Genomic DNA, 27,825 nt, shown 5'->3' with positions numbered 1-27,825 from the left:
TTCATAACTTTAAAGGGATAGTTCAACATTTTGGTAAATTGGCCCATTGCCATAGTCCCAATAGTTTTAGTAGTAGGTTTGTTACCTTTAATTGTTGGTGCAAGCTGTTTTTAGAACGGCGGAGCAGAGCCGTGAGCTGCTCAGAGCTACGCTACAGAGGCTAATGGGATTTCTTGGTTTCCCTCATCAATCTCATCAAATACGCAATCCAACAACTCCAAAACGCTCTGGTGGACAAGTTGTGACCTGCACATTCACCACGCTATGAGATAATAATGGAACGTTATGAGATGGAGTTGTTTTAGAGGTAAATGCAGAAACTGCTTGCTGAAAAACTGCCCCCGACGGGAATTTACCCAAAAATGTTGAACTATCCCTTTAAGCTATCATCTAGTATCACCTATAGCTAATTATTTTGACCATTTATCAATACTTCAACTGATTTTTTAAAGCTGTGTCAAAGGTTTCCACTTCCAGACTTGCTAAAGACCTGTGTCACAAAATGTGTATCCAAAGTGACTTTTTATTTCCTTTAATAAAATATGTGGACTTTTTTTTTGCCAAATCACAATTACTTTTAGTTGTTGGTTGAGTTAATTAGTTGAGCTTTACACATACTCCCAAGAAAATGCAGTAGTACTGACATCTATGGCTGGAAGTCGTTATTATTTTTTTCATTTTATCACATTTCCATTGTTGCCGTGGTACCATAGTGCAGCAAGGTCTTGGATTTGAAAGGTCTGTGCTACATTATCTTGCGGCCACAATGTACTTTTGAGAAAAATAGCTGCAAATTTGACATTCATGGAGATGGATTACAACCCCGACCTGACCGAGTTTTTAGTCAATATGAAAAACATGCACAATTACTAATGTGGTCCTCTAAAGTGGAACTTAAAACTAGATCTGGTCAACCGCTACTAGCATAACACACTAAAATGTCCCAGTGATCTGTGGGTAACGTAGGGTCAGATTCTGACAAGGAAGACCAAAGTATTAAATGAAATTGATGATGTATCTGCTTCTGCTGCATCCACTGTGCACTGGGATGATAAATCGCTTGAGTACTCCTCTGTTAAATCTTGTGATATCCTCTTTGAGTCCAAAAAATGAAAAGTTCATATTTCACTATTAAAAAATCATCACTGAGCTTTAAACTGTTTTACTTGGCTCTTGTTTATTTGACCACATTCTGATAAAAGTAAACTCCCTTCATCATTTCACAGCTGCCCCATCACTGTTGTGCTCAATATGCAGAGCTTCATGTGACCTAGATCTAACCACACTCTCTCCTCTTTTCAGCCTGTTATTATTAGCCGGGCCGCTGATGACTTGCCGAGTGTTCGTTTGCAAGTGTGTACCTCTGTATCTCTGTAATGTGTATGAGTGTTCTGTCAGCGATAACGAACTGCTGAGTCACCTGCTTCTAATACAGAAAATGAAAACGCTCATGTGGAACCACACACACACAACGCCGTTTTGAGAGAAAAAAAAAAAAAAGGCCCCAGAAGAAACCAGTGGCAGTGGCCCAAGTCCCCCCAGCCAAGCAGCCTGTCTTTTGGTAATTGCAAGAGGGATTGGATCCCCATTGAAACAGCTAAGGGCCTGTGTTCATGTATTTAAGAGGCAGTGCTATGTTTCAGCCTGCCATCTGTGGGCTTTAGCTCTCCGATTCTCTCCCACTCTCACTCCTTTTCTTTCTTTCTTTCTCTTTCTCTCTCACTCTCTCACGGGTGGAAAAGTACCATCGAGGGGCTCAGTGGCCGAGGTCCGACCGGCTCCTTTGTCTCGCTGTGGGAGTATAGTCTCACTGTGAAAAAAGCTGCGGTTAATTATTAATATCTCATTGACTTATAACGCACGGCAGGCTTTAGAGGAGCCTGCAGGCAGGGGAAGCTGTCACCCCAGGGTGGTGAGGGATGGTAGGCCGGGGCTCAGGCACCCAGCGGAGGCTCTTCAAGCTCTTTAACCTCTTTGTGCAGCTACTGCCTTATCCATCTAGGGTCTGCGCTCAATCTGTGCCCTGTTATGTCTCTATCTCACATCCATCTGATCCAAACAGAGGGTTCAACACACATATCAGCTTTGTGCCTTACACACGCGTATGTAACTGATCAGAGCGGCCTAATGTGACCTCTTATCTGCTGAAATGGACAAGTTAACAGCATTTCCTGCCTAAAAAAAAAAAAAAAACACAATGCATTGAGTCACACAGAGCCGCTGGCTGTGGGATTAAAAGGTGTAGGTGGCTCCATCACAAAGGATCATCTTGGATTTGCAGCAGTTATAATGGATGTCAATGGTGTGGGTGTATTCTCCAATGTACTCCTGCCAAATATTTCTGCCAAATCACTGTGAAGTAAACAGTTTCCGTTGCTAATGTAATTTTTTTTTTTTTTTTAATCTTTCCATGTAAGTGTGTTTGCTAAGGTTAATTGTTCGTAATAAAAGTTAACAGTTCCCTCTTCGAGTTTTGCCACTCATGATTTATAAAGTGTGGTCCCACATCTTTGGGTACACTTACATGGCTGTGTACATACATAGCCATACTTTGGCTGAGCAGAGCTGTATAGCTGTGGGAATTTGGAATATAATAGGCATAAAGATGGACAGTGGTTACAGTACTGGTTTTACATGTTTCTCTGGACATAACTAGTTCTCTGTGAGCGAGGGCAAACAAGCAAGCTTTGAAACTCATGTTGTCAGTGTAATATTCTATTAAATGCATAAAAATATGACTGGAAATCTTAAGAAAAGAAAGACCAAAGGGAAAACAGAGACAAAGCCCTGTTAGGACTCATGCCAGCAGCAGAGTGCTGGCTGGATGAGGAACTCATTCCCAGAATTGATTGTGTTTACATTCTCCACAAAGCTGCCGATTCCAATCCATGGGAATGGGATGAAAACACAGATTAGACACTAAGTTAATTAGCGGGACTGTATGTCATTGTGGTAAAAGCTGCCTCGGACAATAAAACCTGATGTAATCCAGCCCGTGTGTATAAAGACAATTTCAAGAAAACATGAATTCTTAATTTTAACACTCGTATGCACTTCAAAAAAATTCAAACAATCTCAAGGGAGTACAAAAGGCAGTGAAACGAACAACCCACCTTCTCCCGGACACAAATGGATAAGGTGGGAGAGTGCAGCCAGGAAAGAGATTCAACCAACAAAACCCAGCTTTCATGTGTTATCTGTTAAAAAGGAGGGAATCCAGCAGTGGAAATGGAAACCTTACGCAACCTGTATTTTCCTATTTTACCATGCAAATATTTTGCCAAGGCCCTGCTGCTCGCTGACAAAGGAGGTGCTGCTTATGTGTTCATATGCATATTTATTATGATGTATTAATATATCATCAGAATTCTTGAATTTCTGGCCAACATATATTGTTTTGATTCTTTGCACAAGTATGGTCTATTGCCAAAGTTTTGTAAAACAAAATCAGTGCACGGTTTTATATGAAGTATATCATCACTATGGATGATATACTGTATGTATATTGTTTCTATTGCTCTAGGCCTCCAGTGTTTTACCTTTGGGACAGTAACAAACTAAACGCTGCTTCTTAAATCTGGCTGTTTGCCACAGAACAAACAAAACCCAACGGGTCACACCGCTCTTGATTTCAGTTCCTCTGATGATCCGGGGGGGACCTCGACACAAAAGAGGGTCCCTGCGGATTCAGCCTCAGTTCAAAGGCCATATGGTGCACATAGCGTGATTCAGTGGACTGGTGTAAACAGTCGTCCGTGAGGCAAACAGACCTCAGTGACACATTTAGAAACTCAGTGACACATTCAGTAACACCGTAGCTGTCGAGTTGAGAAGTTCGCAGCCTCAGCAGAGAAGAATTACGAGATAACTTCACTTCCTTCCCACACAGACAAAACTAATGTGCTAACAGTGGTTGACAGGACAGGGTGTGGGACGGAGCGGTTGTAGCCGACACTATAAAATGCCGACGCACTTGTCTGCCGAGGGAAACAGTTTGCAAAGGTCAAGGCAGAGCAGAAGTGCAGACAGGCTCGCAACTCAAGCGTAACCTACTCTGCTACATGAAATCCAGTTCTGCAAAAGCGTGCTCCCAAAATGGAAGTTAAAGGCATTGTCAGGAATGAGAGCAATTCATAACTGTGTCTGGCTGACACATTGCACACAATACCTTAAAGTCACATACGTTCAAGATGCTCACTCCCTGTCTGACGGGCACACACCTGAAACCATGTACACTATCATAGCCACTGAGGCCACAGGACACCGGTGGAGGACTGAAAGATAAGCTTGGCTGAAATACAGTATGTACCTGAGAGCCATCCCAGGGGCAAGCGCTCGGCTTATGAGGGAGATTAAGCTGCAACCACAGCCGTGCACAGAATACATGGCTGACCTGTCAAGGTTCAGTGTCACAGATCTGGAAAAAAAAAAAAAAAAAAAAAGGACAAAGCACTGCGGCGCTGGGTTCAATCTAAATGTCTGTTTGGTTCAGAAGAACAGAGATCCGATAGGTTGTTTATGTCAGCGCAGGAAGGGCGCATCACCTTTCTGTGGACACACATAATACCGTGAAATGTTTCTCTGCAGAGCCTTTCATTATGTCAGTCATCCAATCTGTACGTCTATTGACGGCGGAGAGACATTGACGCTTATACTGTACAAAACAACAAAGACAGAACTATTATGTGTTGAAGAGGGTGGAAATTTACAAAAAAAAAAAAACCTGTATTAGCCTTTTGGCTAATTCTGGCACGTTCACATTTGTTAAAATGTTTTATTAATGTGCATTGTCCCTGATTATTAAACCTTTAAATTAAAATAAATAAATAAATACAGAAACCGGCAGAATTCTGAACAGATCAAACAGCAAAACTGACGTCAAAAAAGCAATAAATAAAAGATTTACAAGAAAAATATCTGTAACTTAGACCAGCTGCGTTTAAAGGCATTTTGACAGATTGTGCGACCATAATATCATAAGCTGATAGCAAAAACCTCACTCTTATATTCAGTATGAAATTATTTGCTGCATTGAAAATTCTGGTAACACTTTACTTGAATTATCTTTATAAGCGTGTCGTAACACTGTCATAACAATGTCATGACACGCTTATAAAGATAATTCAAGTAAAGTGTTACCAAAATTATTTTATTTGCATGATTCCATAACAGGGTATGAGTGGACATCTGTACTGGACACCTCCACTCATTACAGGTTAATGCCCAGTCAGTTCAGTCTGGGGGAAAAGTCAATGTTGGACGCTGGTGACGGATTCCTCTGGACCTGACCTGACCTGAATCTGATGATTGGAATGATTTTACACTTTATTGATGCCAGGAGTTGTAGAGAAGGAAGTCTGTCTTAAGTTGATAAAAAAGCTTTCAAGGCCATCTCTCTCTCTCTGTGAAATGAACTGTAACACTCAAATACCACTGCCTGCTTCTCAATAAATAACTTCACGGGTCACATTAAAGGACTTCACTGTGGCGTCAAAGCTGCACACTTTTCACACTCATCCTACATCTGTCTCAGACCCGCTGGTTCTGTTGACTTTGATTATAGGAGTAGCAGTTACAGTGATAGCCGGGGGTATTTGCATACCGGCCATCTGGTGAGAACTGGGTGCTCCAACTGATGTTACTCACAAAAGAGCACAAAACGCCATGTGCATGTTTTTTTTTTTTTTTTTGCATGACAATAACAGCTTCGTTGATAAGCGGGGTGTGTTGACCGTGCACGTTACACACAGCGGCCATGAAGCTGTCATCATGTTAGTCACAGAGATGAAATATGAAATGAAAGATTGAAGAGACTTAGCAAAAGTTATCAGTTTGTTGAGATATGCTACAGAAGAATCAACATAATCCAATCATATAATAGCTAATTGAGCTTTAGCCTACATTTATCTTAGAATATTTTTGTCAAATTTTTATATAATATCTTCAAGAATGCCACATTTAAATGACCAAATGCTTTGCAAACATCAGCATGTCCCTTCACAAACATGTTAATGCTACCATGTTTGTTTGTCTAAGCGTGAAGACACAAACAAAACAGGAAAAAAAACACATAAGAAGAACTCATCTGCGTTGTAATCACATGGCCAGTGAACTCCTGCAATGCTCGCTTCCTGTCGCGTCCCTCTATGACGGCCGCAGACAGAAAGTGCACGGACCAGGGCGCGGTTTCTGCTTAAGTGGTTCATAGTTTGTATCATGAGGGACCGGTTCTCTCTGGAGAGCTTTAATCTGGCTCGGGCCTGCTTCGGAAAACAGTTTCCCAACACTCGCATTAGCAGTCAAGCGTTGGCCACAGGGAGAGGTTTACAACATAAACCATTTTGAAGATGGTTGCTGCTGTGTGAAAATGTTTGCCTTGCTCCCTGCCAGACTCCGACGGGAATCCAGTGAGGGGTTCCTCTAACCGCCTGGCCTGCATTCAAAATACCTATATCAATCTATGTGTGTTTGCATCTGATACATCAGTACGCTCTTCTCCTCAGTGGTAACACTAAGGGTGTGTGTGTGTGTGTTTAAATCCAATGCTTAAAACTCAACTTCTTTGATTATCACAGATACACAGGGAAACAGACAGCACGTCACGACTAAAAGCGTCAAAAACTACCTCAGTCAGCTCAGTGTTGCAATTACTCTGGTTTACAGAAAGTGTGTGAAAGAACAGCACGATGTGAACCTGCTTTCATGAAGCCTCAAAGATCCCCGCTGCTGAGGCAGTTCCTTGACGATAAGAGAACAGAAACAAAGAACAGCGGACGAGTCGAGGCCACAGACAACGGGACAAAAGACAACATGCAAGAGTGTGAGGCACAGGATTGAGAGAACAAGGACAACACACTCATAATGTAAGTGCCGTGCCAGTATCGCACACCGGTATCAATTTGACCAGGAAGATGGGGAAGTACAAGCACTGTTTACGGCCGAGTGTCGTTCTACATTATCAGATAGATGGTCCCAAGGTCAGAGTTTTGTTTTTTTTCTAGCTTTTTCCTGTACAGCTCCAAAGATAAACAAACAAAATCACTTCTTTACAGCCGCACTGATAAATATTTGTACACCAACTATGGATCACATGTCTACGCATAATGTAAAAGATCAAGAGTACTGATGAAGCCACAGAAAATAATAACCCAACTCAGCAGTTTTTCTCAGAGCGTTTAAAACTCTTTCAGTTCATCGTTTTGTTTTGTTTTTGGCCGCTCACATCAACCACATTTCGAACCACAGCAAAGAGATTCTCACCGAATGGTATAGACAGAAGTGAGAAACTGGTGGAAGATTAAGCAGCTAAAGAGTCAGATATTTCCCTCAGCAGTTGATGGAAAGCAAAACAAAGCTGAGTCAGAAACTTTCACTCGTTAGGTGTCGAAAAACATGATATTAATGAGTAATAATATCAATATACTTATATGAATTGCTGTTCCCTAAAAAGGCCAAAATATCAATTAAAGCAGAAGTAAGCGGAATGTTTGTGTTAATATAAGTCTTAAATAGTTATATCTTCCGACGGCAATCACTTACATAGAGTGTTTGGTCCGAAACACGGGTCTGTCAGTCACTCTGCTCTGCTGTAAGCCGAGGAGAAAACTTTCCTTGTATCCTACAACCTTTATCCAGTGAGGAGAGAGAACGGCATGAAGGGCTGTGTGTGCAGCCAAGGGATGCGCGTGAATGTGGTGACGTAGGGACGAGGACCAATTGATCCATGACGAGGGCGGGGACTGCTAACTCCATCGGCTGACAAGAAGTTAGCCAAAACGACCGGATCGCTTACTTCTGCTTTAATTAAAAAAAAGACACATAAAAAAAATAATAGCAGTCCAAGAGCTTTTCCTAAACACAGCAGGGCTTTATCAAACATATCAACAATATAAAGCAGGAAATACCTGTTTGAAGATAAAACAAACAAGACATACTGTAGAACCGGCCTGAACCGGTGGGTGCAGAGACTCTGCGGTACAGACAGTTTGGTATTCAGGTATTGAGATATGATATATGCAGCTTTTAATGTTGTGATTATATTCAACACGTTCAGCTACAGAGCTGAAGAGGCTGAGCGGAGGCCGGACAAGAGCGCACTGTCTGCAGATTGTTCCCATGCAGCCGATTAACATCAGCAGTCAAATTTCCCAACTCCCAGTCTAATTTCCAACCTCTTTTTGGTGGTAGGCCCCTCTCTGCAAACCTGCTCTACATTAAAGAGCAAAGGGTTCTCTGGCTCCCCCGAGGGAAGTGCGCTAACCTTCGCTCGTTATTCAAGAACAAGGGAAAGTTGACTGCTGGCAGAACACTCCCCCGACACTGCCATTAAAATGACCTCCATATTACACCTATGGTCTTAACAGACGTTATTTGTGGGCACTGTAATATCACTTTGCTCGACCTGTGCTCCTGAATTTAATCTAGTCGAGCCATCACACTGGCATAATGAGCACATTCATGCACTGTGCATCACGTGAAAAATACAGTGAGGATAAAAATGTATCCATTTACAGTACTTACACCAGACATACAGTACTATAGCAGAGTTAATTCAGATTGTGCAAGACACATTTCAGGGAACTCAAAATAAACGTTGAATTCACTTCAAAGTGTTTAACTCGACGACTGTGTGTGTGATTCAGTTCAGAATGGGAAAAAACTCAAGCAGTGAAAACTAAAGGTTTCTGCATGTTGTACATCTCAATAAGGCCTAAAGAACTCCAGGTCTTAAGCAGTCTTTGCTGAGAAAGAGGACGTCAAGTCGCATGCTTCTCAAAGTAAGCTGATATGATTAGATTTGTCTGTGATTTGTATCTTTTTCCCTTCCTGTCTTGTCACCGGGCCTGAGGTATTTGAAGCAGTCCTTTCTCCAAGCGTGATGGGAACTGGAGGCCTGCGCAGCATCTGGTTGACTTGGAAACAGCTGTGTTTTCATAGATCTGACTGAGGGTTTATAGCTGCTCCCAGCAAGCCTGGGTTCACTGGGCCTGTTTGGCTAAACAATGTTAAATCTCACGTCTCCACATCACTCACGGTCCCAAAGAAACACTGTTAATGTCACTGTCTCTCTTCCCGTTCTCAGGGCGCATACAGTACAGTACATATAGGTCTGGGGATGGATGTGGGGCATTATGAGGTGTCTGTGTTTAAAGAGTAAATGACAGCTCATTTCAAAATCTGAAGCACAATTTTGACTTTGTATTATTAGTTCAGAAACTACCTACAAATACTGTATGAAGATAAGCATCTTCTGTTATTGCTCACACACAAACATGGTGCAACTTCTTGTGCAACAAGATAAATAGTGAAACTATAACTTGAAAACCATGACTGCTGTGCTGCCCTAAATATAGCACTCTGGATTTGAGTGTCATTACACTGTACAGTAAAAAAAAACTGTTATATAACATAATATAATAACTATCAATCCACTGTGTTGTAGTATGTCTGAGTATGCATGTCTTTCTCCATACAGTATAAACGCCATTCACCAATCAGTCCATAAATCTAGACCACCACAGCTGAAACACAACACGTCATGTAACACAATACACCACATATGTTCTTCTGTGGGGCACAATCCACTCTTCTAACCAATTCTCTCCACTCTGTAGAAAAGAAAAGAGAAAGAAAAAAAAAACGTGGGCCGGCAGTGAACTCATTTTTATCCGTTTTATCCTGTGTTTAGTTGAGTATCTCAGATACAGTTCAGAGTGTCAGTAAACCAGAGCTGCAGGGGAAAAACTGTGAAGACACATGAACCAGATGGATTCAGCTCAGTCCACTGAGAAACACTTCAGCTTCCTATAGATGTGATGACTGAAACTCTCCCTGCTGACGGCTCCTGAACACAGCACATAACTCTGATCTGACACATTACAATGGGTACCTGCTTTTATTTTTGTACATCTGTGACCTGTTATAAGAGTTCATTGTCTGACCCAGCAGTAATTAGGGTCCGGGCAGCGCAGCTGACAGGACACTATTGTATTCCTAGGAATTCTTCTTCTTCTTCTTTCTTTCTTTCTTTCTTTCTTTCTTTCTTCTTCCAAGGAAGTCATACTTCCCATGGGCGAAAACTCACCAAACTTTGCACAAAGGTTCAGTCCCATGCCAGATTCACTCAACTCCAAGGACATGTGCCCCCCCCTCCTAGGGGGGGCACAATAAGCGTTTAAATTTAAAAACTTTAAAAATTCCTACCAAACCAACGGTAGATGCTACAGAGTTGAAACTTCACCACAATGTAGCCTCAATACTGCTGAAACTTTTGTCCACTTAAACTTATTACAAATTATGAAGTCCATCACTCTGTTTTTTTCAATAACTGTAAAACTTTTAAAATGTATCTCCTCCCACAATTTTTGCTCAATTGACACCAAACTTGCTACAGAGCATCTCCAGACCCTCCTCCACAAAACTTGTTTCTCGGATTTTTGATTAAGCAAAAATTGAGCCTACAGTGCATGAAAACGTTTGACTGTAAACAGTACTGTAAACATATACCATCAAATTCTTGATAAATACATTTTCAATCTTCCTGAAAAAAAATGACAATATTCTGGAGTCATGGTTGATGAAGTTTGGCAAATATCAGAATTTTATCTCAAAAACTGAATTTTCTAGAACATTTTGAATTCTGCTCTCATGGGAACAACTGCAATCAATGTGAGAGTGGAATTTATAAACATAATATTTTCTCTTATGAAGCAAAACACTTATCATTAAAAACAAATCACCAACATTTCCATGCTGTCAAGATGCAATTTATGTATTATCAGATTTTTGTTTAGATGACTGAATTTCTGAAATTTTGACCATTTCATCACAACAGCTGCCCGGGCACTGGCTCACCTGAGTGGATAAATGAAGCTACACAGCAGGTCTCACTACCAGCCTATTAGCTCAGTGAGTTAGGAGCTGGTTCTTGGTGTCAGAGATTGTGAGTTCGAGACCCAGCAAGGGTGATGATGATGACGGATCAAAATGTCACATGTCCTTAAGCTGTTTTGCTGTCTAAATGCAATTTATGTATTAACAGATTTTTGTTTAGATAATAGAATTTCTGACTTTCTGAAATCTGCGTTGACAACAGCTGCCTGGGCACTGACTCCCTGAGTGGATAAATGAAGCTACACAGCAGGTCTCACTACCAGCCAATTAGCTCAGCGAGTTAGGAGCTGGTTCTTGGTGTCAGAGGTTGTGAGTTCGAGACCCAGCAAGGGTGACGGTGATGATGACAGATCAAAATGTCAGTTGACCTCAATATGAAACACAAGACAATTGTCCTAATGGTGGCATCACAGCAAGCCTCTAAATTAAAAAAAACAAACAAATAGCTTGGACTGGTCCATGCGCGAAGGCTCCTAACATCTTAGACTCATAGTAGATGTTTGACAAATATCATTATTTTACCTCAAAAACTGATTTTTCTTTTTACTGTGGTTTCAAATCTGCCTACACGACAGTGAATGGCTTACTCAATTTGTGAAGCCACTGTTGATCTGCCACTTGTCAATTAGCTCAGTGCGATAGACAATGGTCTTTGGTTCCCGAGGTTGTTGGTTCAATCCTCAACTGATGCAAATTGGACATTATAAGGTCAACTGTCTTGTCTTCCTATTCTCCTGTTTGTTGCTCAGAATTGCCTAAATTTGCCCAAAAGTAGCCCGGACCCGACCCATCGCTGCGCAGCAGCTATAATTTCATTTAAAACTGAATTTGTTGTTTGAACTATCCTCCGTGACTCAGTCGAAGACAAAAATAGACAATTCAGTCACACTTGAACCGGTCTCTATGTGAACATGCACACACACATGTTGTCAACACACGCACACAAAAGCACAGGAAAGTGCAAAACACACACACACCCACGTATTCATGCACAAGAATAGCTCCACGCAGACAGAGGACAGGTTGTACAGTGAGTGACTGAGGCCTTAGTTTAGGATTAAAGCTGACTGATGCTCAAGCAGATTACTCAGCGTTCTCTGGTCACATGACCAAGACCTGCATGCCAGTGCACAGCAGTGGAGCAGGTCAGCAGGCATGATACTCTTCACACTAATCGCCGGTTTAGAGCCAAACAAAATGGTAGCGATGTTAGGAAAGAGGTGTGATGTTCTCGGCAGGATGGGAGGAAAGTATAAAAGTACATTCTTTTTTTTTTTTATCTGTCAAGCGTCGCTATTAGCAACAATTTCAAGGAAAAAAACTTGAATATTCCCATTTTATGCAACTTAATATCGGTATCCCACTAAATTTAAGAAGGAAGAAACGCATCTTTTATGCTACTATGAGTATTTGACAGCTGTAGTGACCTGCTCTTCAGATAAACTAAGAAAATATGATGCAATGCGGTATGTTAACCAAACTAAAATTAAAAGGTGGTATTAGTATCGCACAAATACCCCATTAAAATTCTGCAAGCAAATATTTATGAATAATTTATTCTGCAAAGGGTGATTCTAGGTGGGCACAATTTGCTGATAAGACTTTGGTATTGCTGCTTTTACTTAAGAAAGGAATCTAAATTCTTATTCCACTATTGAACTGGTACAAGTTGAAGGTTTTGAAGGCAAGCTGGCAAAGTGTAAAATAAGAAAAAATGCACAGTATTCCAGCAAAGTGTAAAATAAGAGAATAAAAAACGTACAGTATTCAACCTCCTTTTCTATATATATTTCTCGAGTGCACATATAAAACTTGGAGTTGAAGTAGTATTACACATAGAAAAACCATCAAAAACACCAATTACCACATGACTTTGAACATACATTATGAGGTACAGCATATGTGTGATATAATGTGGGGTTGCATAAGAGTGCCCCCATTCACTTTTCTTTTTCGCTTCATGCCATAAGTACCACATATATCTTCTAAAATAATCAACCATATGTTTCTGTAATTACACCATAAGAAAGGCGCCCCAGTAATCTCCAGATCGGGGACCATAAATCCTTCGGTGACTACGACCTTGTGGTTGACAAGCATTCAACATGTGGAGAGAATAAAGCTATTTTTGGTGGACTCTCAATCAAATAAACAAATCTGGAGGACTGAAGAATGGAGTGGCTGGCTCACAGGAAGCCTGTGTGTCATGGAGGAAACTCGGATTCACATTCCTAGTGTGAGTGTGCCCTCTGCTGACAACTCAGTGAATGGACCTTTCTAATGTATGAAAAGGTCAGACCAACTTCAAAGTGTACACAATTATAAAAAATACTTAGCTTGCCCATTACTTCTATTATTTCGTCAAATGTGTATTTCTGTTGCAGGTGTAAAACTATGGCATTCACAAAGCAAGGAATTGAAAAGTTGTACAAGTAGGCCTATGTCTCAGTTTAAGAAAATGTTTAAAAAAGAAAAGATAAGCGTCTACAAAAAAGAAGGAGAAAGAGAAAAAGAAGGGGGGGGGGAAGAAAAGATAGATAGACGAGTGGTGTCCACTGCTATATTGTTTGTTTTCTTGTCACTACTATGTTTCATCATCTTTAATATCTTGAAATAGAGTATAATATTGGTGTTGAAGTAAGCCAATGTAATTATAACAACAGAGAGGGGCAGGTACTATACGTTTTCTTCATCCTGCTCCTTTTCATTCATGGTGACAATGTGTACATTATGTAATGTGCAACCATGTGTAGATTAGAATGTATACCATGAATTGAATAAATCAAAAATTGAATGAAATGTGATAAACCTTTCCTTAACGCATAAAGTTATTAAACTATGGATATACGCTTGGCACTTTATGTTAAAGGGTAAATATGTGATTTATAGGGTACTTTATGTCACCACATAAATCACATAATTGTCTTAACAATGTTTGCCTCCAGTCTTAAAAGCACAGATTAGGCCTGGTCAGTGATACGGCAGCAGGGCACATCCTGGTTAAACAATAAACTGACTGACTGACCAACAGGGACGCTTGCTGCACAGCAGTGGCCGGCGTGTCATGTTCAGGTTCAGTGGGAATACAGGATGTGACTGACCTGTATTTGCCTGTCCTGACTTGTACGCCTTTCATTCCACAGCACTGGGCCCCACCTACATCATTCACCAGGTCGTCACCGATCATCAGCACCTGGCAGCCAAGGAGGGAGGGGATAAAGAAAGAGAAAAATTTAATTGAGGAAACTTTATAGATGCTGACATGCAGAGGGAATCATAAAAAATTTAATATGAGAACCAGATCATTTACCCAAGATGTGTGTGCATAATTAGAGGGATAAATAGGGAATAAACACTTGTTTAATGATAGTGTTGAGGTTGGCATGGCTGTAACACTTAAATCAGAGTCTACACACCTGCAGGGAGACTTGGGACCAGTTTGCAGGAATCGATTCACCCTTTCCTTCATAGCAGCTTCATCACCCAAGTATGTAATCTGAGTGCATTCATGTTTTAAAAATTCTGGTATACATTTATTTTGCCAACACTTATCTCCTCCCACATGGCAAATCCATTCCTTCCCTCTTCTCCCTGTTTCTTATTAAAATTGCTCTATCTGCTATATTCCATTAACCAGGTGCTCCTTGTTCCACATTGTACCATTTCCTGTTACCTTTTTTTTTTAATAGAAAGCATGTATGAAAGTTAAGAACAAAGCATTGTGGGAGGTATTTTAAGAGATAATAAAATGACAATGGGCTAAGAGCTGAAGAGAGAGAGTTGTCTGATTCTGAATATGCAGAGAGTGAGGTTAGCAGGGTGAGGGTTGACCACGTGCTGATGGGAAGTAAAGAGATGCATTAAGTGCATCTTTTAACACTCATCATTACCGTGATAAGAAAAAAGAACTAGTTTTAAGTGCTGCCACAGAGCAGAACAAGAGTGGGTTTTTATCTCAGAGTGAGAGTGTCAAGTGAGAATAGGAGAGGGCTGCAGTGGGAACCTGGCATAGAGGACATGCTATGAACAAAGAGATGCTAACTTGGTCGTGTAGTGAGAGAACCGCTTGATCACAGGGTTGATTTGATCAATTCAGAAGGAACAGAGGGCAGGAAGAGTGTCAGGGTCAGGGAGAAAGTCGGAGTGGGTATAAAGAGCTCCTCAAACACAGGAGAGGAGTGCTGTCTCAATTGAGTGTGTCAGATTGAATCTTCTAAGTGCGGTCCAGATGTTTGCTCTGTGATAGGGATCAGACTTCTGATTTGAGACAGATTGTGTGAGTTTTGTAGCGGTATGAAAGGAATGATGCTGATGTGCAGAAATGGAGAGAGGGAGTGACTCCACAAACAAGGAACGTCCAGAAAAGCCTTGCAGTACCCTCCGTGCATGAAAGCCCATGCACATGTAGCTATGAATATATTCATGTCTCAGTGAAAAGGAGGAAATCCAGGGAGTGGGGTGAGGTTTAGAGAGAGTGCCAACTGCCAGGTCTGGAAATGGATTCACTTAAAAAGATGTGCGGTGATGCTACTGGTCTCCTTTGATACTGAGATGAACAAAGATATTTATCACATGTTCAGACACCTGAGGGGGAAAAAAGTGGAACATGAGAGATAGTTTCTCTTTTCTCTATTGTGCCATTGGGAGTGTTTCTGTTCCAGCGGCCAGCGGTTAAATGCAGCGAGCTATTAACTAAGGAGTATGCACAGGTTAATTGGTTCATGTGCAACAGGTATGTCAAGTTGGTAAAGGTGCAACAGCTGTTACACAACTCATAACTGATGTGGGTTTCTTTTTTTTCTCTCTCTTTTTTTTTTTTTACAGCCACCGCAGGCTGCCATGACTGCAGAGAGCTGCAAAACAAACAGACATCTCGAAGCGCCAAGGGCCATGCCAATTCAAAAACAAGTACAATGTGTACAGAGTGTATCTGTATGTCTACACAAGGGAAGTGACACTTAACTTAAATCCAAAGGGTATTTAAACACCAAGCAAGATTTGTCAGTCAGATATAAATGATAAGAGCTCCAAATAGTCATTCTGCTTTTCTGTACCGAGAATGTACAAATAGAAATCAGAAAACTCTACTTAGCATTTTTTTGAAACTATCTGTCAAGTGACACCAGCTGCTGCATGTTTGATAGTCATCATTTAAAGCGTGGCCACACAATGTGCATACACTCTAATGAACTAGCCTGTTGAGAGCTTACAATCCCACTCACTTAGGATTTTAGCCTTGGTAAAGCACTGAGGGAAGAAGAACTCAGTAGCACACAACGCACCCAGGAATGCAGCATCACCTGTTGTTACATACCTCATGTGGTTGAAGGCCCATGTCATTGAGAACGCTCTGGAAGAACATTGATGAGGGCTTTCCAATGACTTCAGCCTCTACATCACAAGCGTACTGGAGGGAACGAAGAGTTAATATCTAGTCAGGATTTGCATGCACAGAAAGGCTGTTATCAATATATACTGTATATCAATGCACATTATGCATCTACAGCAGGCCTACTGTACCTCCAGAGCCTTCATGTACACCCCGACATCCAGTTTCAAACCATCTGTCTCCTTGTAGTACCTCCTATGGAGAGTAGACAGTACAAATCATTAGTCAAGATCTGTAAAGTCATTGTATACTTCACATGTAACTCAGAATAAGTAATGTGGTGAAGATAACTGGATATATGCATACCCTTTGCCCAGAGAGAACAGCAGTGGCTTCTCCAGGCCTATGAGGACCCTGAATGCCTCATTTACATTCTGGTAGGAGAATTTTTCTGCAGCGTCTCCAATGACCACACAGTTTGGATTGGTCTTGTCAATGCTGTCAAATTCAGGGATAAGGCCTGCGCAAATGGAAACAACACATTTTATTATTTGATGCTTACATGTGGCACAGATTGCAGCTGTAATATACAGTGGGGCAAAAAAGTATTTAGTCAACCACCAATTGTGCAAGTTCTCCCACTTAAAATGATGAGAGAGGCCTGTAATTTTCATCATAGGTATACCTCAGCTATGAGAGACAAAATGAAAAAAAAAATCCAGAAAATCACATTGTCTGATTTTTTAAGAATTTATTTGCAAATTATGGTGGAAAATAAGTATTTGGTCAACTACAAACCAGCAAGATTTCTGGCTGTCACAGGCCTGTAACTTCTTGTAACTTCTTCTTTAAGAGGCTCCTCTGTCCTCCACTGGTTACCTGTATTAATGGCACCTGTTTGAACTCCTTATCAGTATAAAAGACACCTGTCCACAACCTCAAACAGTCGCACTCCAAACTCCACTATGGCCAAGACCAAAGAGTTGTCAAAGGACACCAGAAACACAATTGTAGACCTGCACCAGGCTGGGAAGTCTGAATCTGCAATAGGTAAGCAGCTTGGTGTGAAGAAATCAACTGTGGGAGCAATTATTAGGAAATGGAAGACATACAAGACCACTGATAATCTCCCTCGATCTGGGGCTCCACACAAGATCTCACCCTGTGGGATCAAAATGATCACAAGAACGGTGAACAAAAATCCCAGAACCACACGGGGGGACCTAGTGAATGACCTCCAGAGAGCTGGGACCAAAGTAACAAAGGCTACCATCACTAACACACTACGCGGCCAGGGACTCAAATCCTGCAGTGCCAGACTTGTCCCCCTGCTAAAGCCAGTACATATCCGGGCCCGTCTGAAGTTTTGAGAGCATTTGGATGATCCAGAAAAGGATTGGGAGAATGTCATATGGTCAGATGAAACCAAAATAGAACTTTTTGGTAAAAACTCAACTCGTCGTGTTTGGAGGAGAAAGAATGCTGAGTTGCATCCAAAGAACACCATACCTACAGTGAAGCATGGGGGTGGAAACATCATGCTTTGGGGCTGTTTTTCTGCCAAGGGACCAGGACGTCTGATCCGTGTGACGGAAAGAATGAATGGGGCCATGTATCGTGAGATTTTTGAGTGAAAACCTCCTTCCATCAGCAAGGGCACTGAAGATGAAACGTGGCTGGGTCTTTCAGCATGACAATGACCCCAAACACACCGCCCGGACAACGAAGGAGTGGCTTCGTAAGAAGCATTTCAAGGTCCTGGAGTGGCCTAGCCAGTCTCCAGATCTCAACCCCATAGAAAATCTTTGGAGGGAGTTGAAAGTCCGTGTTGCCCAGCGAAGGCCCAAAAACATCACTGCTCTAGAGGAGATCTGCATGGAGGAATGGGCCAAAATACCAGCAGCAGTGTGTGAAAACCTTGTAAAGACTTACAGAAAACGTTTGACCTCTGTCATTGCCAACAAAGGGCATGTAACAAAGTATTGAGATGACCTTTTGTTATTGACCAAATACTTATTTTCCACCATAATTTGCAAATAAATTCTTAAAAAATCAGACAATGTGATTTTCTGGATTTTTTTTTTTCATTTTGTCTCTCATAGCTGAGGTATACCTATGATGAAAATTACAGGCCTCTCTCATCTTTTTAAGTGGGAGAACTTGCACAATTGGTGGTTGACTAAATACTTTTTTGCCCCACTGTATAGGCTGTGTAAAGGAAAAATCGGATGAGATTCTATATTTTCACTCTGTAAATATTTTCCATGAGAATACCAAAATCAGTAAACTGATCCCAAGTGTTGTCTGTGCAGCCAAAGCCCGATTTGTTGCAGTCTTTTGTTTCACAAACCATTATTGTCTATTGTCTCTTTGCTACAAGTTTATCCCCCTTACTTACCTTTGCACAAAATGAATGGTCTATTAATTATTATCTCAGCAAAAGAAAAAAAGAAAGAAGAAGCAGTGCCACACATAAAATACCTAAAATTGTATCTATTTATCCTATTATTCTATGCATAGCATATTCCATAAAGATATACTGTAGTCAGAGGAGTTTTGACAAATGAGAAGCAATACCATCATACACCAGCAGGTGAGGCCGTAGACCCCTCTCTTTGAGGACTGCTACTGCAGCAGGGGCAGGAGAGAACACCTCAGACACACAGATGTCAAAGCCCAGTCTTCCCAGCTTGGCCACAAACTTCTCTCTGGTGGCCTGGGTCTCGTTTGTGCAAAAGCGCAGCTGCAGGTCGGACGCCTTGAGCCTTTAAAAGAGGCAGGAGGTCAGACTGAGGAAAGGGCGCATGGCTTCTGTCAACACAGTGATATTGATATAGTGATTGTTCTCGTGTTGTATAAAGTAGGCTAATCCATACGTTATGCATGCACACAGACAGACCCTGTAGGAGTCTTGTCTGATCTGATCAGTTACCCGCACTGTGATTAACCGAGTCAAAGCACTTTGCTCCACGGAGCTCAACTGTCACAGCAGCTAAACGACTCCCCCAGTCATTCACTCACTTTTTCACCGCTTCAATAGAACCGTCAATAGCGACTCCGTCGCCGTCGCCGCTGTCATATAAAACGCCACACATGTCCAACACAACACCTTTCAAACTCTTCGCACACCCTGGCCAGCCCGTGTCAGCCATGACGGAGTGGGAACCTCAGGGCGCATGCGCGCAATGAGAGCCAGGCTGTCAGATTCTCATGCAAGTAGCTCCCCTACTTGCATGACAATCTGACAACCGGGGACAGTTGCAACACTTTTTTCAGAGACTATTTCGACTACACTCACCAAACCTTTACATATTAAACTTACATGTGTCTGCTAATTAGCCATACCATTTGAAGAGGGTTGCATATCACAAATCAAACACAATGTCTGTTTGGATGGAATAATTCAGACGTTGCAACTGACCCCAAACCTGGGGACAGTTGCAACACGGATCAGGGATAGTTATATATTACGTATTTCCATTTCATGACATTTTGCATTTTTGCATTCAAATAATCAGTGGCGGTTTTGACAACTGATTAATTGTCATTACATGTCATGCCACGCAAGGACACATTTCATGGTTTTACCCTCTGAAATGAGAAGATTATCTGCTTTTAATCCTCTGACATGACAGCAAACTGAACCAGTGTCAGGTTTGGACTGTTGGTGTGAAAAATATTTCAAATTAATTTATTATAATTCACTTCATAACCCAAATAGAGGTAAATGCTGCATAAACATTACTTTATATTTTTTCTTATACTATGCTATACTTATATACTTATATGCTCTTTACTCTTAGTCTATTGTCCTGATTTTATACTACAACACAGAACAATTGCCATTTCTCTACACTTGGCTAAGTGGGTTTAATAAACAGTGTTGCTGGATCACATCTCATCTCTATCTCATACTCCAAAAGTGTCTCTATGCAAGATTCAAATCATAAATGTGTAAGCCCAACACTGTAAGGAAAAAATATAAACAACAGAGCTGATGAAAAATATTCACAGAAGTTATAATCAACAGATAATCAATCGAGAGTGCATATTAGGACAAGCCCAGAGACTGACTGACACCTGGTGGATGTTTAGTCAAAGAAAATAGTAGTTATTTATTAACGGTGATATAGATGCCTTTGAGGAGATGCGTGGCTCTGAGAAGATGATTTGGTTTTGCATCATACAGGGGCGTGACGTCTGACGCAATCACGTAACATCCATACAGCCACGCTGTGCGCGAGCCACACGGTCATATAATCTGCTTCAAATACCAGACCGGACAGGAAACACTTGAGTGGGCTTCAAGAGGACTTTTAACTCCGCTTCTCTTCTTCTCTGGTACTGTTTTACCTCCCTTCACGTCTCATCCTTCCTGCTTTTGTATTTTGTTTTCTCTCCGTTTCGTTTAATGAAACGCAGGGATGTGCGACGTTAGCCCGCTAGCCGGTTGTTGTCTTTAGGAAGCGACGCTTTTCGTGTACAATAGCGTCAATTTTTCAAAGCGTTTACAGTCTTTGGTCGAGAAAAAACAGGGTTTTAACTTGTGCAATTTCATTAAGTGATATTTAGAATAAGCTTAAAGTTACGTGCCGTGATGTAGAGACTGTTTTGGAGTACCTGTTTAGCTTGCAAATACCATACATCATCTAATGGGAAGTCAGCAGTGATGATCTTTTTTTAGCATCTGGCTGCAATGGAGGTGGGTGTGTGTGGAGGCAGCTCCCCACCAGCCTATCCTGTCTGAGAGCAGGTTTAATGGTGACTGGGTGTCAAATCAGTTGGAAGGGTCCACTGTCCTTGATGTTATCCATACCAGGTGCTCTCTGTTTGCTGTGTGTATTTATTCACTGTGCAAGGTTATTGATTACCTCCAGTCAAGTAGTGAGTGTCTGACGTCCAAACCCTTATGGTCTGTTCCCATCCAAGCAAAAGGGACGTTTCAAAACTGTTGGCACTTTTCTTGCAGTTTTTGGGTAAACTCAGGAGGGTCACAGCAGTCACACAATTGAGAAACAGTCACATGCTCATCCAGATAAGGTCCTATGAAACTTGATGCCCAGGAGCTGTTGAGATAAGGTGAGTCACTAAAACCATTCAGTGGCTATGACACAGTGGAAACCAAGTCTTCGTCCTAAATGTTTAAACATTTCGCAAGCGCTTGAATTCTTGAACTTGTAAAAGGAAAGAAGTAAGTAGGTGTTGCATACAGGAATGCAGGATGATGACAGTGAAGGACAGTTATAAAACTAGTCTCCTCTCCTTTGATCATGACTGAATGGAAAAGTCTGGCACATCACAGTTGAGTTGCCACACTGCTGTGGGATTATCTATTGTTAACCCAAACCAAGCAAAAGTCTGCTCCTGCATTGTGTCGAGTGTGAAAGAGAAGCGATGTTCAGCAGACCTGTAAAGCCCATGTGTTCTGTGGTATCTCACATAGCAGTGTATAAGCTACTGGGGCCTGATCTTTGTATTTGAGAGGCACTTCTCTTTTTTTTATTTGTTTTCTGTGATGTAACGGCATTGTTGCCAAAAATCATGAACAGGTTTCACAGGAGTGGTTCTCCAATTTCTACAGAGAAGAAGCAGGAAGAGAGTTAAATCCTCACTTAAAAGAAGTGTTCAGGCAAAAAAAAACCTGAGCTCCTTTACTGAGCACGGTGAACATCTGTTAGTCTTGTGTATCACTGCTGTTGATGTGGCAGTATGTCTTTTGCGACCAGTCTGATTTGTGTTATCTAATGTCTGAACTGAACTAGATTTTAACACTCACTCTTAATCTGTGAATACAGTTTTCTTGTTGCCATATAATAGCCTATAACTTTTATTAGGGATAAAAACACACTAAAGTTAACAGTCAGTCTCTCTTTTCAACTTATTGAAGATCATCACTTGTTGCTTTCTGTCATTAACGTCAATTGAATTATTGTTTTTCTGTTCTTAAACATACAGTCCGAGCTGCAAACAACCATGAAGGGAATTTTCCAGGTCAGCCGTAGCCTGAGCCGTGCTGCCCCGGTTCTCTGTCGCAGCGTTCACTCTGGCACACGCTCTGCATCCGCTGCCGCCTCTAAACTAAAGCGCGAACGCCCGCTCACCTCAGAGGAGATCTACTCTCGCGAGGATAAGCATGGCGCTCACAACTACCATCCACTGCCTGTGGCCTTAGAGAGAGGAGAGGGTGAGTTCTGAGCGGTCGGGTTAATGCGTGGTTAATAGATGAGTATTTAACAAAACTTGTATTCCTGTAATCTCTGGTCATTTTGTTTTCCTTTCAGGTATCTACATGTGGGATGTGGAGGGCAACAGGTACTATGACTTCCTGAGTGCCTACAGTGCAGTGAACCAGGGACACTGCCATCCAAAGATCATTGCTGCGCTCACTGCTCAGGCCTCCAAACTCACTTTGACCTCCAGAGCATTTTACAACAATGTGCTTGGAGCCTATGAGGAGTACATCACAACCTTGTTTGGCTATGACAAAGTTTTACCAATGAATACAGGTAAAGAAAGCACCTGAGTTTAGTCACAAGAAAGGAACATTTTTAGACTTGACATCCATGAGTTGTTGTTGACTTCTTCTTCTTCTTATTATTAGGTGTTGAAGGTGGGGAGACAGCCTGTAAACTTGCCCGCAAGTGGGCTTACACTGTGAAGGGAGTTCCCCAAAACAAGGCCAAAATCATCTTTGCAGGTAAGTTATAACCACCTCATATTTGGATCACCCAGTTGTCGGCTCAAAGTCTCTTTTCTGAAACAGTACAGTGCATATAAATGAGTGGTTTTGTTTATATAGGAAATTAGCAACAACAAAAAAAGCTTAATTATACAGCAAGCAAACATTATAACTGTAAGTGTTAGCATGTACAGAACTTCTCCCAGTTGCTGCAGGGTAAAGTGACTATTTGGCCAAACAAGTCTTGTTTACAGTATCTTAGACTAACAAAGCACTGGTTTTGGTTTTACATTTTCTGTCAACAGAACAACATAGTAATGTGCTTTCTGATTCTCTCCTGTTGATTAGATGGAAACTTCTGGGGCCGCACCATGGCAGCCATCTCCAGCTCCACTGACCCCAGTAGTTATGAAGGATTCGGTCCCTTCATGCCAGGATTTGACCTTGTTCCATACAATGACATCCCTGCCCTGGAGGTACAGGTTCTTTTATTCTGTTTGCCATATCAACAGCCTGTATGTTTATGTTTGTAAGTGTGTAGAAATGTTTTGCCACTATTTGTGCCTTGAAAATGCCAAAGACCCTGGGGTCTTTTATAGAACACCACATTCTAATGCACTGGATACACACTCATTTGCAAAGTTGTTATACATGATGTCAAAGGCTGCAACAGTTTCATCATACTCTCTGTAGTAATGCAGTTGGTAGATGAATCCAACATTTACGACCTCAAAGTCTGCTGCTTAATTACAATGCACTCATGGTGGTTTCCGTAACTGGAGCACAAACATCAGTGATTATGGAAGTTACAGTAGCTGCTTTGGAAACTGTTTTCCTAAAGTTTGCACTCCATCCTCCATCCTGCATTGTAGTTAAAACGAATCTTACTTTAACAGCATGATGTTTATTTCATAAGATACTGGCTGACTGATTTGTTGATATAAGCAAGGAATGACTGACTCAAGTTTTGTGTCATTCCTGATAGGGTTATCTTGGCAAGTGCTGCTTCTCTGTGTTATCTGAAGAACCAAATAAGTGACTGGAGTAGCATGCATTTATTGAGTGGTGGTTTATCTCGGACACAGATAAAAATGTCTGACTTATCCTTTTCCTCTTTTTCTCCCCTCAGAAAGCCCTTCAAGACCCAAATGTGGCAGCTTTCATGGTGGAGCCCATCCAGGGCGAGGCGGGGGTGGTGGTGCCCGACCAGGGTTACCTGACCAAAGTCAGAGAACTTTGCACCAAACACAATGTGAGTCAAACCAGCTCAGTTACTTGTTCATTTTAAGTGGTTTTATAACGAAACAACATCCTTTTTCACTTTTGGCTCTGATTTAGATACTGATACGGATAACAAGCATTGTCATGCAGTGACTTTGGCAGGAACTCCTGTTTGGTTAGTTAATTATAAAACAACTTAGAAGATCTTCTCTAGCCAACCAGTTATTTTGCCTGAAGCTTGTTCCTTGCTCTTTTGTGGGTGTGACTAGCTGATGTTAATGTTAAAGACTTCCAGGTTTGAGTCCGGCAGAGCACACAACACAAAAAGCCTGCTGGTGAAGGTGCTTGAACAGAGGGATGGAGGGTGGAGTGAGAGCACTCTGTTTAAAACTACCACCTCTTAACATCACTATGTATTTTGGCAACACTGCTAGAGTTACAAAGTCATCAAGCTGCTCTCAGGTATATGTGGGTGCAGCACACCAATCTAGTTTTTAATCATACATACTGCATGCATTACCATATATTTACCGCATGCATAGCTCTCTTTGCCCTGAACAGTAGAAGCAAAAGAGCATCAAATACAGAAACACAGTGAACTCAATGAACTCTTATCGAGACCATCTCCCTCTGACTGACAGATTAAACTGAGTGCAAACTACATTTTTATCCATTTATATAAGTTTTCTTATCTGGCAAGAAGAGTAGATGACCCCTGCTGCAGAAGGACAGCCAGGGTTTTGGTCAAGTAAATCAAAACAAGATCAGTGGTGTTAAACAGCACCATAAACCGACAGGTCCAGTCTGTTTAGCTAATGTTTGCATATCAGACACTTCAGCCCTCCACGCTAACAAGATTTATAAAGGAGAATAGGAGACTTAACTGCAGGTTATTTGAGCTAATATGTGGCCAAATGGTTGTTCAGGTCTTTTGTGGGGAACTTTATATTATTTCCAGCTGCTACTTCCCCAGACTATTTCACAGTGTGTTTCAGAGGTTTGGAGATCACTACTAAAGTCATGTGTGCTTTGCTCAGGTGTTGTGGATTGCTGATGAGGTGCAGACGGGCCTGGCGCGTACCGGCCGGCGACTGGCCGTGGACCACGAGGAAGTCCGTCCAGACATTGTGATCTTGGGCAAAGCTCTTTCTGGAGGAGTTTACCCCGTAAGTTTCTGCACATCACATGATGGATTCGTTTTGCTGACAAGTCGAGGAGTCAAACTTTGTGGACTTTTGGAGTATAGATCATAGCAGTGCTGGAACTGACCTTTGTGTTAAACGATCTGTGTGTCAGGTATCGGCCGTGCTGTGTGATGATGAGATTATGCTGACCATCAAGCCTGGGGAACACGGGTCCACATATGGAGGAAACCCCGTGGCCTGTCAGGTTGCTATCGCTGCTCTTCAGGTCAGTGTTAAAGTACATTCTTGTTTTTGTTATCTTCCCTCAAACAACTCATCACATGATCTTTTTACCTTTAAACCAATGAAATTGAATCAATCTCTTATGACAAGCAATTTACTGAAAAAGTGAAATCATTATAATGCATTATTTGTCTTATTTGCAGGTGCTTGAGGAGGAGAAGCTGGCAGAGAACGCTCAAAGAATGGGAGAGCTTCTCCGGTCCGAGTTGAGAAAACTGCCCAAAGACATCGTGACAACAGTCAGAGGGAAAGGCCTCCTCAACGCAGTCGTCATCAAGGAGACCAAAGGTTCGGAAATGTCAAATTTCTACACTCGTGCCCTTGATAAGAAAATTTATTTGGCAACCAACACAAGTAGAGACCATGTTGCAATGTGAGCACATAATCTTATACAAAATCTGATCAGACAAGTAAACACCATAATAGCTGTCTCCAGGACAACATTTTGCTACCATGACACCTGACACAAACAAACAAAACACCACAATGAGGTCCCTCATCTCTCAAGCTCACATTAAATAAGAACATCCTTAAATGATCACTTAAAATTTGTCATTTAATTCAGGTTCTATGAATATCTGTATGTACTAGAAGAGGATCAGGACAGACATGGTTCATGTTTTTACACTGACAGGACCATAAACAATTCTGCTTATCTCTAGATAAGATTTATTGGGCTCTTTATAACATTTTTGTGCTATAGAGCTAAAGAACTCCATCAAATTGAAGTCAAAGTGATTTTAAAAGATACAATCTGATTGCTTTCTGGAGTAGATTTTCCTTTAAGGCAGCTTCTACTTAGAGGACAAGATTGTTTGTTTATAGGACTTGATTTGACGCTTATCCTGCAACCACTTAAATCGAGAACTATCTTTTAATAAAACAATCTCTCCCCCCCAGCCTACGATGCCTGGAAAGTGTGCTTGCGTCTTCGTGACAACGGACTGCTGGCCAAGCCCACCCACGGCGACATCATCCGCCTGGCCCCTCCCCTTTGCATTAAAGAAGACGAGCTGCGTGAATGCGTGGACATCATCCAGAGAACCATCATGTCCTTCTAAACAGCTGCAAGTCAACTAAACAGTAATACACAGACATCCATAAAATTGATAACGCACATTAGCCGAAGCTATGGGCTGTCAAAGTGACCCATCAACATTTATCACTTGTTTATTTTTCTGTCTTTTTTTCCGATAGGCGCTCTTTGAAGGGCAATTACTGTAGGAATACAGTATACAGAGAATGTGTATGGAGTGTGGTTCTGTTAGGATACACTGACACTTTTGTACAGAAAAACTGCTGTAAAGAAAAGTTTCTTTAGACTGGCTCAGAAAGGACTGCAACACAAGTGGGGAAACATCAGTGGTTTGTTTTTAAATGTTCTAAGTTTGAATAAAATAGAGAAGATAGATTTTGAAAATGTAGGATTCATTCTATTCTATCGAATAGATGAATTTTGAAATGGTTAATTCAGGGTCTTTCTTTTAATGACTGAGAGCATTCTGTCTTGGATGGTACCTTTTTTTAATTCAGAAAAAGGGATATATTTTTTAATTTTTTCAACAAATGCTCTCACAGTTACATCTGACAGATTTTTTTGTATAGGATGTCTATGCTGCAAGTTGAAAACACAGAGGGAAAGACGGCGTTCTGGAGTGAAATCTTGTCTGCAACTCTCACCATAGTCTACCAGTGACATATGGATGACAGTTCACAGTTGCAGCTTAGTTACAGTCTAATCAGCTACTGCTGTCTGCTGGAGTTCACACACATGAAGCCTTGAAATGAAAATGAAGTTTTCAGATTCCCAGTCTTCAGAATTTGTTGAAAGATTCATAATTGCACTAAAAGTCTGACAATGCTAAAAGTTCAAGTAGATTTAATTCCCCGTACAAATTCTCAGCACGTTATATATTATTATATTCATTTTAATTTAACATAAATTAAGACTGTTACTGTGGAAGAGATGCTTTCAGGGAATTGTAGTTCTTGGACTTACATGCTGAAACAGAACAGATGAGTATTTTTCTCTTATGTTGTATTATTTGGTATATTTTATTTCTACACAGAACATGCTGTGTGAGGACAATGAGCGTTGTGAGGACTCATGCTGCCAGCTGTTGCTGGTTTAGTTACAAGTATTTACAGTATCTGTACATTTCTTTGAACTTTGGTGAATGTTTTAACTGTTGTAAAACAATGTAATTTCAAGGGTTGTATCACCTTGATGCTGTTGCATAAACCATTGCTCCCCAAATAAATTTTTTTGCAGTCTT

At 41.3% G+C, this 27,825-nt stretch overlaps 2 protein-coding genes across 4 annotated transcripts in view; one reads left to right on the top strand and one right to left on the bottom strand.

The window, feature by feature from the left end:
- lhpp (phospholysine phosphohistidine inorganic pyrophosphate phosphatase) overlaps positions 1-20,951 on the bottom strand; it is a 26,509-nt gene extending 5,558 nt beyond the window's left edge. Inside the window, exons 1-6 of one of the 2 annotated variants that reach the window (XM_083994703.1) lie at positions 20,843-20,951; positions 18,800-18,987; positions 16,589-16,742; positions 16,414-16,477; positions 16,208-16,300; positions 13,995-14,086 (exon numbers count right to left, since the gene is read on the bottom strand). In XM_083994703.1, the coding sequence (XP_083850829.1) occupies positions 13,995-14,086; positions 16,208-16,300; positions 16,414-16,477; positions 16,589-16,742; positions 18,800-18,987; positions 20,843-20,871 (620 nt within the window). In that variant the 5' untranslated portion in view covers positions 20,872-20,951. Of the gene's footprint in view, positions 1-13,994; positions 14,087-16,207; positions 16,301-16,413; positions 16,478-16,588; positions 16,743-18,799; positions 18,988-19,243; positions 19,420-20,842 lie in introns of those variants that run through there. The other variant, XM_083994702.1, reaches the window with a different exon arrangement.
- oat (ornithine aminotransferase) lies at positions 20,406-27,825 on the top strand. Of its 2 annotated transcripts, none has more exons than XM_083994700.1 (10): positions 20,406-20,563; positions 22,178-22,406; positions 22,504-22,728; positions 22,824-22,919; positions 23,250-23,377; positions 24,031-24,153; positions 25,160-25,288; positions 25,419-25,532; positions 25,693-25,837; positions 26,450-27,825. In XM_083994700.1, exons 2-10 carry the CDS (start codon positions 22,196-22,198, stop codon positions 26,608-26,610), a joined length of 1,332 nt encoding a protein of 443 aa, XP_083850826.1. In that variant the 5' UTR covers positions 20,406-20,563; positions 22,178-22,195; the 3' UTR covers positions 26,611-27,825. The 2 variants fall into 2 exon arrangements, with proteins under 2 accessions (XP_083850826.1, XP_083850827.1); XM_083994701.1 differs by lacking the exon at positions 20,406-20,563 and adding an exon at positions 21,168-21,301.

The sequence above is a fragment of the Trachurus trachurus genome (genome assembly GCF_905171665.1).
Source record: "Trachurus trachurus genome assembly, chromosome: 19".
Classification (NCBI taxonomy): domain Eukaryota; kingdom Metazoa; phylum Chordata; class Actinopteri; order Carangiformes; family Carangidae; genus Trachurus; species Trachurus trachurus.
This window is presented reverse-complemented; position numbering and strand designations above follow the sequence as displayed.